Here is a 13,227-nt window from a genome sequence, read left to right on the forward strand (position 1 = left end):
ACGGGTTTTATACTCATGAGAAATTGGGTTTAATATTGGTATAGCTGTATAACAAACAAACAGTATGATCTAATTTAAAAATGACAAAATAGACTTTTATCAGTCATAATTCTAATACCAATTTAGTTTCCGACATAAGCTATAGATCGATTATAGATCAAGTAACCGCATTATTGGTGAAATTGAAAAGATAAAATTGAAGATATAAAAGTGTGTTCTATTGTATTCTTCAATATCGCAAAGGCTTTCGGTAAAGTCTGGCACAAAGGTCTTCTGAATAAGCAAGAAACAAATTTACCATCATCATATTTTGTGAGCATGAAATGTTATTACTCAAATCTATCTGCGATAAAAGCTGGAGTATTTTAAGCTACTCGGTGTTTATAATGTTAATAATAAATAATTTTGAAAACTTTAATTAGAAAACGTAGTAATATTAGGGAAGTGCATTTAAATAATGTCTCCACCTTGAGAGACAACTATACTGGCATTGAAAGTGATATTATTTTATTCATACTTGACAACGGATATTAAATTTCTCACATTTTTAACATAATTTGCAAGCGTTAATGAGTTAGGAAAAAATATATTTTTGGAAACTGAAACTTCATTTTATATTTTTATCATTTACATTTTTTTTAGTGAACTCAATATGTACATACTGTAATTATGTATAGTATTTCGCTTGTAATTTGAATCATTGAAATTCCCTGATTTCACATTCATTCATTCACTATTCACTATTTACTAAAAAAAAAACAGTTTCTGCATAAATTTCTGATTTTCCCGCAATTTTCACAATTTTTCGTACCTGCGTTCCATATTTTTTGGAGTAGAATTTCGAGCATAAATTTAGAAGAAGCTTCGTAAGCAGATTGCACATGGGTAATTAATTTTCAGTTAATTGTTATCATTAACAATGCAAATATGCAGCACTTTTAAATCATAATTTATACGTAATTGCAGAATTTTAATTGAAAATTCAAACATAAATCTGCCGTTGACAAAATTGCAAAAGTTAATATTTCGCATTCCCAAGTGAAACAAAATAAATTACAAAATTGAGCAATAAGTACGAATGGAGCTTCAGGGACGTGTATAAATCGCTTTCGTTTGGTTTAATTTTTTTCCATCTTTTTGTCATATTTTGTTTTTAATTGCGATTCAAATTAGAGAAAAATATAGAAGCGATACGTTGGTACTGAAGCTCCTGCGAAACTCGCTCAAGAAGCAAACGCAGAACCCAACGTTTTCACAGAGTTAAGGACGAAATATGAAAATTCATTCTGCAATGCTGCGCTGTTTGGGAATACGCAAATGTACAGGACACCAGCTGATGTCTTCAAAATGTGTTAATGAAGCATAAAAATATTTACACAAATGATTTTTCACTGGCTCAGAATGAATATGTTTTCCCTCCAGCATTAGCTGTAATGAAAAAATTAAAACTGTGAACGTCAGAGGGAATAACTGATAGGTCTAATTGTATATAATGTATCAATTAGTTTCATGTACTTGCTAAAATGCTCGGTCTTCTCCCCTCGTAGGTTATGAGATTTTATGTCATTTTGGCGGATTTTTTTAAAATTATTTTTTACACTTCTTTGCTTTCTCAATGTGCAGCTATGATTTTCATTTTCCATTTTTCCATGGGGACCCGAAAGTGAATGTGGAAGATGTGTGCACGCACGAAACCAACATGAGCAAAACTTTTAGTTTTTATTAATTGGTTCACATTTCGTTTGGCCTTCTTACAAACTACAATTTCTACTACAAAAGTAGAAATATGTTAAAAAATTTAAAACAAATAAAATTTTATTTCTGAAAAACGAAAACTTTCATAATTGCTGCCTTGGGGATGCGTAACATATTGTGTTTTCATGTTGATTTTGGATATTTCTTGTTTTTAGTTCTGGTCCAACTTTCATACAGCAGACATTCACATACGTATAATTCCCCATCCAAATTGTATAAGAATTTTTATTTTTAAAGCTTTTAACTTTTATTTCCTTCTTGAGTTTTTAGTCAGGTTTCATATTTTCATTTAAATGATCAACATTTTACATATTTTTTAAATTATTTACAAGTGATGCATGCATTCGTTTTGATTAAAAACTTTATTTAAGATTTAAAGTACTACATGCAGTATTATAAATACAATTTTAAATCCCTAATGTACTATGATAGCAAAAAGCATAAGTCAATGGTTCAGTGAAGTGCATTGCAGTAATTGCTTTTTTTAAAAATATAATTGGTATATCTGTAGTTGTATATAACAAAGAAAATTATAATCTGTTGTGTAAATTGAACGTGAATACCAGAATCTCTAAAGAAAATTGAGATGGTCTTAATGTCGTCAAATACTGGTAACTAAAAACACTAAATTATACGCTTTTTGCGTAGTTCTTAAAGCAGCTTTCGACACACTACAAAGAAATATGTACATTCTTTTACAAACTTAGTCAACTGGGTCCTTCAAAGAAAATGATGAAAATACTGTAAAATCTATAAGGCAATCAACAGTATGGGACTGAAGATGCACCACGAGATGGTGCCAAATGTTTACCGGGGTGAGATATGGTTGCATCTTAAGACCTGTTTGCATTGTTCGTGGATGACTTAAGTAAATTTCTTCCTGGTAGTATTATGATTGCTAATATGTGACTTAAAGTACTATTATATGCTGATGATATTGTGCTGTTTGCAGATTCTCCAATAATATTATAAAATATGATAAATAAATTAAAAGAATATTACAACTTATGGACTATTCATAAACACCCACAAATCAAAAGCTATGCTATTTAAGAAACATGCTAGACGGTTAAAAAATGACGAAAAACGATACGTTAACAATGATCAATTAGAAGTTGTAAAGAATTATAAATACCAAGGAATAAATACGAAATATAATGCGTAATTCGATACCCATTTGATCGAGAAGTTTAAAAAAGTCAAATTGGCTATTAATTGTACTTGGAAGAATGTCCTGGGAAATCCAAAAGTGTCTCTGCCTGTAAAATACAAAGTCTTCGAAGCGACAGTAAAATTGGCCCTAAATTATGCATTGCAAATCTGAGGTGTGGAGAAACATGACTAATGATTTGGGTATTGATAATAGCTGGAAACTGTCGCAAAAGTAATGTAATAACGAAACTGAGTATTGAAGAGAGCAGGAATTTTGTATAAAGAACAATAAACAGTCTTTCGAGGGATGCGTATAGTAAACTAAATTATGATTTGGGTGTCAATAATTACTTTCACGAGCAATGCGACGTAGAACAATTAGGAAAATCTGTAAAACCCTTAGTGGGTTCTTACGTTTGTGCTACGTTTTGTATGAAAGTCAAGTCACGTTGTGCATGATATGCAACTTTAAATTAAAAGGCGATGTAATACATTTAGTAGTACATTTAATATGTATATTGTGTAATTGAATTTAATAGGAATAACATATATTAATATTAATGATAAGTAGTTAATAGATTAATCCAATCCTTCGGCAGACAGCTAAAACACCATAGCTGTAAGCTTTATACATATACTGGCTATAAATTTCTTTGTAATACAACGAATTTACAATGAAATAAAAGAAAACTAAAATACTACTATTACTAGTAAAGTATTCCTACTAGTAAACTGAAGCATCGAATATGTCTCTAATTTCAAACAGTTAAGTGGCTGCATTTCAAATGATTGTGACAGGCAACGGCATATATAAAATAGTATAACATAACCCAAATAAGTCTTTGAAATTCTTAATGGATATAGATATTCCGAACATTTCTTTGTGCCTAATAATAAGAACGTTCAACGCCAATGCTAAATTTTCTATGACAGTGGGAGTTGAGATATAATGATATGCACCACCCGGTGTCTGCAAAGCTATGGTTGTCAAGTAAACATATATCAATTAGTGAGAAAGTTATAAGCTGAAAATATGACTGACTACAAAAGATATAATCAAAAACTGGAAACTATATTCTTCAAAGAGGAAGAGCTCCAAACAATACATAGAAGATGCAATTAAACCAGAACTAAGACTTTATAGGAAGAATATGCAGTTGACATTTAAAAGAATTCAATGTAAATTATTTGTTAATTGTAGTAATTTACAATATTAAGGTCGTGTGCGAGTTAGGCTAAGTTGCGTTCTAAATGAGGGAAATACTAAGTTGTGCCGGTAATGTAGAGATGTATCGATACGTGTTGATAAGTGGCTAAATGTGTGCAGTGCAAACAATCCCAAAAAATCTCCCATTTGGTTTAGCATCAACTTAGCCTAACTCGCACACGTCCTAAATATATACTAGTATTCTACTCGTTAATGAGCGTAGCAAACGCAATGTGCCGTTCGTGAGACATAACCGTAACCTGTCCAAAAATCATAAAAAAATTGCTTTTATAGCGAATGAACTATTATAGCAAAATAGCTGTTAGCAACTAATTTTAAACTATTGACGAGTAAAAATAACTAGTACTACCTATGTAAAAAATTATATCAGAAGTTTTACTTGCCAATTAATCGTTGTATTTCTGATATACAAATTAGTGCTGTTCACATTATTCGAAGTTTTTAAAAATTCGAAGTTCTTCGAATATTCGAATATTCGCATTTCAACGAAGTCTTCGAAGTTGGAAAAAACTTCGAAGTTTTTGTGAATTTTTGTTCTCGAAGTCTTCGAAGTTTAAATGTAGTGAAAAACTTCGAAGACTTCGAAGACTTCGTAAGCAAAAGGTGAAGTGAGAGCGAACAATGCAAACAAACGTGCATCACACAAATTATTTGAGGGATGAAAGCGTTTGCTTTGTTTGTACGGTTTTATGTTTTTTGTTGTTATTCTATGCAGAAAATTAAAAACATGTTTTTTGTTTTATTTTATTACATAAAATTTATTTATTTTATTATTAAATATGTATTATAATATATATTATTTTTAAATATGTTATTATTAAATATTTTTTATATTAAATAAAAAATTCACATTTTAAATAACTTATATTTATTATTTTTATTTAAAAAATTATATTTATGAAAATTTTTAATATAATATAAAATACATGAAAATTTGATGGAATTTCTTTTATACAATTTTGCTTATACACTAATTTACATTTTATTTAGATACTTCCTTATAATATTATGTATTTCTTTTCCTAGAATAAGGGATTTAAAAATTTTCCATAAACAGTAAAATAACTGTAACTACAACAAAACATTCAAAATTTTATAATGCAAAAATAAATTTGCGCTTACCTGCGTGATCATCACAGCTCATACAGGTCAAATAATTAGGCATTAATGAGCGAAACTCATTTTTTCATAACTAATTTTCAAGGTTTTAATTTGTGATTTTCTTTTTAAAGGAAAATGAAAATTTTTATAAAATTCCATTACTAATAAAATCCATCAATATCAATATTTTCATATTATTACGTATATATTTTATATTATATTAAAAATTTTCTCAAATATGATTTTTTAAATATAAATAATAAATATAAGTTATTTAAAATGTAAATTTTTTATTTAATATAAATAATATTTAATAATAACATATTTAATAATAATATATATTTTAATACATATTTAATAATAAAATAAATTTTCCGTAATAAAATAAAACAAAAAAACATGTTATTAATTTTCTGCATAGAATAACAACAAAAAACATAAAACCGTACAAACAAAGCAAACGCTTTCATCCCTCAAATAATTTGTGTGATGCACGTTTGTTTGCATTGTGCGCTCTCACTTCACCTTTTGCTTACGAAGTCTTCGAAGTCTTCGAAGTTTTTCACTACATTTAAACTTCGAAGACTTCGAGAACAAAAATTCACAAAAACTTCGAAGTTTTTTTCAACTTCGAAGACTTCGTTTACTATTCGAATATTCGAATTTCTTCGAATACTTCGTAAATTCGAATATGAACAGCACTAATACAAATGTATTAAATGTATTATTTAATTCATTGTTAAGTCTTTAGAAAGACAACTACAATATATTTAAAAAATACAACTCTGTATTCTCTGCATGTAACATTTATGGTTAATCTTTATTTTATTTTGAATTTTTAAATTTATTAAATTTGGACATAGCTTGCCATGGGCTTGACAATTAAACTTCTTAAATGACATAGTTATTGATTATATGTATTATATTCGACATGCAAATCAGTTAAACTTTTGTGCTATTTAATGTACTCTATATTTTTATTAACTAAGTACTTTTAAACTACGAATTTACAAAATAATAATATATATATATTAATTACACTCAATATGAATAAAGATGACACACTCTCTTCCTGTCTACAGGAGAGGTAAGTTACATAAAATTTTATTAATACAAATAATTTTGTAATTTCTGGCTTTAGTTGTACTTTTGCGTCAGTTATTAAGACTATATTAACTATAGCTTTTCACACACAGTTGGAGATAGTATTGACAAGACCAGCTTTAAAGAAATTTTTTTACTCAGTGACATCTATAAATGAATGATGGTAGTTGTATAATGTACAGGTTGTCTATTTAGACCACATTATGTTCGTAAAGGCATATTATGATAATATATTTTATGTAGATAAAATCACATATCCACGCAAAAATGCACATACATACATAAATATATATGCCATTTAGACACATATTAGTCTATAACTCTGTTTTGATTAATGTGACGAGGCACTTATTACCGTAACCAAGTTTTAATCGAAATTTCTCTGTTACTCCCATTTTCAAATTTGTAACGTACATTGAGAAAAACAACAATTGCATTTTTGCTGTGAAAATAACAGTCTGCATAACATAGTACTTACTACCAATTTTAGTAAATTCACTTGATGTTTTGCTACGACTTAACTAAATATTTAAGAATATAATTTGCGCCAGAATTGTGCAACACAATTTGAAAATCGGATAATATTACAACACCGCACAAAATAGTAATGGTGTATGCGTTCTTGATCAAAAAAAGCTTCATTGCTATCAATTATATACTCTATTCACTTGATTTACAATAGCACCCTACAATATATTCTAAAATTGACGATAAGAGAACATTGTTTCGATAATATTCTAGTCATTTAAATGGCTTTGTTATAAAAAAATTTATTTAAAAAATTAGTTAAAATATTTGCAACGATATGTTAATTTGGAAGAATAATTCTTTGAACAAACAAGAATAAAACATCATCACAATAATAACTTTGTTTTTGTTTTTTTAAACTAATCTTATTCGATATCTAATCTTATTGTATATTCTGTATTTTATGTGCTAAGTGCTATATTCAGTATTCCATATTATGTATTCTATATTATTTATTCTATATTTTATATTCTATATTCTATGTTGTATATTCATTATTCAATATTCTATATTTTATATTTTGTATTCTATATTTTAGGTTCTATATTCTATATTTTATATTCTATATTGCACATTTTATACAATGTAATATTATATATTACATTTCTAATTATTGAATATTTTATTTAATATTTACAGTTTTGTTTTTATTCCTTATCTCTTTGAAACAGCCTTGTTGTTGTTCCAGATTCTACAGTGAGCTCTACTCGTCGAAATTTAAAAGAAACCGTTCCAAAAACTTTACATGAAATTGGTTTTCGTAACTCAATTCCTAATTGGAGCGAGACTTTAAAACATCGTGATTTTGATACTTATGATAAATTATCAACTGTTTTTAAAGATACATCCAATGGTGATGTCAATATCAAAATAGGAAACTGTGCATTCAAATGTCACAAAATGATTCTCAGAGCTTATTCTAATTTCTTTAAGGATCGCCCTAGTGTTACAACTCTGGAGTTGCCAGATGATATCATAAGTCCTGGAGCTTTTCAGGTGTTATACTACTGGATGGTTGATAAAAGCAGAAAGATTGAATGTGATGGAGTTATGGAAGTAATAAAAGCAGCAATATACTTCGAAGTTCCATTATTGATAGAGACCTGTTGGAAAATTTTTAGCAATGAGGAATATTTTACCGAAGACGTAGCTTTTTTTGCATTCTTTCAAGCACGCTCTTACGACTTTCCGGAGCTTAAAGAAGTTATGCTAAAACGTGTACGTAAATTTTATCTGCATTTAACATGCACTGCAGAGTTCCTCTTTTTAACTGTTGAAGAATTGAAATTTTTAATCTCATCCAATTACATTGAGGTAAATATGGAAAGTGAAGTTTTCTTTTCCGTTGTACGTTGGCTGGATCACTGTTGGGAAGAACGGAGTATTTATTTAGTATCATTAATGCAATGTGTACGCTTTACTATAATGCCACCATCATTTTTGTTGTATTTATCCCGTGGTGGTGATTGCGAAGAAGTCCGAAAAATTGTCCAAAATGAAGATGTTGACGTAATAATAAAACGTGCCTTAGAGTTTTTTGCAGCTACAGAATCATGCCCAGTTTCGGAATTACGTCTGTTATTAGTACATTTAAATTTACCTTACAGACCACGTAATTGGATTTTTGACCCGCTTTGTAATTATCATCACAGAAGCGACTGTACTAAAAAAAAAGAATTAACATATTGTACTTATCTAAGTTATTTAGAAAGATTACAAAACGCTTCACCAAACTATTGGAATACGTATATTGATGCCAATGATCCAAGAGCTCGATGTTGTTATAAGAAAAAACACCATAACAGTGAAAATGAAACAACCACTTCTACTAACATAAACTGGTCGGATTTGAATTCAGACAATGATGATTTCACTACAATGGCTACATCAAGTACAGATGGTACATCTGGAAAAACTGGAACAAGCGCTTTAAGAAATGATCGTAAACTTAATCGTTCTAATAGTCTGTCTAATGAGCAGTCTTCCTCGAGCTCTTCGAAATCTTCTACCAAATGTCGTGGTAGACGATATCATTAATCAGTTCTTGATTGTGAAGGAATATGTTGAATTTGAGAGGGCGACTTATATTAATTTTTTTTATATTTTAGCTATAGAATTGTATTAATGGAAACAAAATGGAGATGTTATTTTTAACGAATATTTTTTTAATAAAACGACAAGTAAGTACGCAAAATCTAATTATATAAATTTATCAAATATAATTTTATTAATAAATATATTCCTCATTTTAATTTCTCAAATTTAATTTAGATATATTTTTACTTATTATTTGTTTATCAACTTATACCATTTATTAGCCAACATAAGTTTCTGATTTTTTCATGAACTTTCTTTTAATTTATTTGACAGCACAATGCAGCTCCTGCTATGTGCAGATACATAGATGACTTATAACCTTTGAACGATGCGGAAGAATCTTTAATAACTTGATTTTTTGTTATAAATCAAATATTATTTATTTTAAAATTTGGCTTATGTAATCCATTATCAATCTAAGATGCGAAATTTAGTAAAAAAAGCTGATATTGAAGGTTTTAAATAAAAGTAAAGGTAATATAATTTATATGAACGATTACTCATTTTTAACATTTAATATTTAACAGCTCTTAAAATATCCATGTTAAGCGTTTCTGTTATGTTGATTAAGAGCACTATTAATAATAAGCGTCAAATAAGTGTCGCTGACTAATTTCTCCAGATGTGACTTACAGAGACCAGTGGCAAAAATGTATATTGACATCAATGTGGTAGCTTATAGACAAAAATTTTATCGTGCCAAATACTGGGGAATAATTAACTGGATATATTTTTGTTTTGCTGTGATATTTTTGAAAGCTTAAACAACTGTTATAAATACATTTTACGTGTATGAATTCTTCTGAAGTAATAATATGTTTAATAATAGTACCATTATGATTCTGGCAACCAATAACATAGTCGCAAAACTATGTTTATTCTATTTATACTGATATCAAATAACTATTTCAATCTTAATAGGGATTCCTCAGCTATGGTAATGATTTTTCTTATCTAAAAAGCATGTTCTATGGTAGTAACTTTTAACTACTTCTCAATTTTTGCCAAATAAATTACTGTAAAGTTTTATTAATCATATTTATCATGGAATATGAAGGTAATTGTATAAATATAATGTACATTAGTGTTTAAATGTACTTTTTTAGTTTACAATAGGTAGAAAATAACACGAGCTGTTAACGTAATGTCTTCAGTAATTTCAAAAATATAAGGAAGGAGCAGATTTTTTAAGGTTGTGCTTAGAAATAAGTCTTACTATCAATAATTGGTTTATCACAGATTTTTCGCAGTGGCAAAGGAACACAGGTAATGTAGATTATTATTTAAAATGTTATTTGTTTAAAAATCTTCTGTTAACGAAATTTAACAATACAATGTAATTAACATACCAATAATGAGTTAACATAACACAGCATCCATATCCCAGACATTCTTAAGTTTTTAGTATATGTATGTCTATGAATGTCTAGTATATAGATTTACTATTAGTTTCTCTGTATTTTTATTTTTGGAAGTTTTTAAATTTTATTCATGCTATATCCTAGCAAGCTACATTTACTTCGTAATGTGATTTCATAGTCAAAATAAAAAAACCAATGTCTTGTATAGATATATTGTAATAGTCCATATTCGTAGTAGATATTCAGTGACTCTGTTGCCAGTTGTTAGTACCAAATCATTGGTCATCTGGTCCTTCCATTAAAAATGCGAACGTGCTCTACCGAGTTTCCATCTGCGGGTACCAAATCATACACCTTTCGAACCGGAGCACTTTTTTTCGTTCGCATGTCAGGACCGAGCCAGCGAAACCGCTATAATGTTATGCATTGACATAATCAATGTCGTAGTATACATCTCATACAGCTTATCGTTACAGCTAATTCGATACTCGTTACCAATGCGTAAGACAACATAAATCTTCCGAACAATTTTTCTTTCGAATGTCTTCTCGTTATTGTTCAATCTTTTGCACCATACAGCAAGACATGTAAGATGGGATTGGCATGTAAAACATAATATTTGTTTGTCGAAAGAGGGCTTAATTTCTTGTTTACTTACCCCAAACTAACATGTGTTAACAAGAGTGTTTCTCTGTTGCATCTCTAGGTTTATGTCATTTTTGTTCTTTGTTTTCGCTCCAAAATAAACAAATTTCACAACTTCGACCTAATATTTGTCAATAGTGGCGTAGGTTCCAAGGTGCTCACGAAATTTTTTTGTTGTTAGAAAGTACTTTAGAATATATAGGAAGTACAGAATGTATTTTGATTTTCTTTATTTACCACAAGACCCGTTTGCTTCGTTTGTGTTTTTTTAAGTTGCAAAAAGATGCACTGATGTCGCGTGTAAGTAGGCTAATAATATCAATGTCATCCACATACACAAGTAGCATAAAAGTTTTGGAAAATATTGTGCCAGTATAGTTCAAATTTACTGTTCAGACTAATATTTTCAACTTTATATTGAAGAAATTTTACGACAATGAGTTGGCCTGTCTAAAAACTTGTTTGGTATGAAACGATTCGGAGAGGTTTTTCGCAATATGTTACGTCCCAATCAAATATAGCGGCATAAGAATACTTCATATCGACAAATAGATATTGTGTGTCAATTTATTTTTCTTAGGTCTTTTCTAGGATTTAAAACACAGTTAATATTTGGTATGTTACGGATTTGCCGTGTCTGAAAACACATTGATAAGGTCCACTTAAAAATTTCTTCACAAGAAACCACTTACCTATTCGGAAGTATATAGCTTATCATTTGGCGATTAAATACGTAATAAGAATATTATTTTAATAAAATTGAGAATAATTTATTAAACGTACACTTTAAAGAATCTTATTACAAATATAAATCTTAAATCTTATTATTGCAACAAACCCGTATTAAAAAACGCTATGCTAATCTGTTATTAACAGCAACCATTAACAGTAGTGCGGCTTGTATGTTAACTATAATTGCACTGTAAAATATGATCCACTCAATACATTTACATTTAATACAATTCATGTTGTTAACAGTTTTGCCTTTAAACAGTGTAAATGTGCATAGAGTCAAAGCCGAACTATAACATAGAAACTTCGTAAACGCATTATGCAGTAGGTTGCGTATACGACACGGAAACCGAACCGTTTAAGTAAATTTGTATGTGGAGAAAAAATCTAAAATCATGCCCCGTTGCTATAGAATAAAATTGTTTGAAGGTTCAGTTTAATTTCTGCCGGTGGAATGTGTCGTACGATTTGCGCATGAAAATATAAATATAAATAAATAATAATGAATGAAGTCAGTAGATTTAATCAGAAACAAATGTTTTAAAATAAGCGGGTATTAAATGATAAAAAAAAAATAATTAAAAAAAAAATATTAATTATTTTTAATTGCCACTATAAACTGAAGAGACAAAAGAGCAACGGTAGTAATTTTTAATTTGTGGCACTTAATTATGCCACTTAAACAGCTGTCAGCACACATAACTTTGGTGCATGAACGTTGCATTAACAGTGCAGTAGTAAAATAAAATGTGTGCCGAGTTAGTTTGATATGAAACTAACAAAATGAAAACTTAAGTAACTAGAAAAGACATTGAAATCAAATGTGCAAAAATATAGAAGTGAAAATCAAATAAATGAAAAAATTACATATTACAAACCGAATTATGTTACCGAATTACTTTCAATTAAAACTGATATGTCTTAAATCCTAAACAAGCATTTATCCTTTGTCAAAACTTTTCTAATACTTTATTAAATTTTTTTCTAGTCTTTCTTTTTGTTTTGTTTTTTTAAGGCACTTAACTTAGAGCTTATATCTTTCTGTTTATAAATTTTTTTTTTATATTTTGTTTTGAGTTTGTGTTTCATTGTTGTATTAAAAAATCTTAGCAGATATCCTCATTCAAAAATCAGTCGTCCATAACATTTTATTTGTTGACCATTTCCTTTCACGTTTCATTGAACAATTGTTCATTTTTTTTATTATCCTTTAGTTTCGTATTCTTGTATCCTGATGTTTCTTCAACACGTTCATATCAATTTTTAGGCAATTTTGTAAGCAATCAGCTTAACAAATCTAAATCTATAGCAAATTTATTGCACATATCTTTTCATATCCTTTAGGGTCGCTATTTGTAGCTGAAGTTAAACGCAATCTATAAACAGTAAAAGTTATACAAACTTGGTATTATTAAATTTTAAAATACATTGTGTTTACTTTAAGTGTTGTAAGCAAAATTTATCTAAATAACATAACACGTGAAATATGCTAACCTCGATACGTTGTACAATTTTAAAATACAC

At 28.7% G+C, this 13,227-nt stretch overlaps 1 protein-coding gene across 1 annotated transcript; it reads left to right on the forward strand.

Moving 5' to 3' along the window:
• The first annotated feature begins 6,152 nt into the window (after window positions 1-6,152).
• Window positions 6,153-9,882, forward strand: LOC119684231. The gene is made up of 4 exons (XM_038098235.1): window positions 6,153-6,323; window positions 7,540-9,048; window positions 9,239-9,439; window positions 9,493-9,882. Exons 1-2 carry the CDS (start codon window positions 6,283-6,285, stop codon window positions 8,903-8,905), a joined length of 1,407 nt encoding a protein of 468 aa, XP_037954163.1. The 5' UTR covers window positions 6,153-6,282; the 3' UTR covers window positions 8,906-9,048; window positions 9,239-9,439; window positions 9,493-9,882.
• Window positions 9,883-13,227: the final 3,345 nt, after the last annotated feature.

Source organism: Teleopsis dalmanni, chromosome 2 (genome assembly GCF_002237135.1).
Source record: "Teleopsis dalmanni isolate 2A chromosome 2, ASM223713v2, whole genome shotgun sequence".
Classification (NCBI taxonomy): domain Eukaryota; kingdom Metazoa; phylum Arthropoda; class Insecta; order Diptera; family Diopsidae; genus Teleopsis; species Teleopsis dalmanni.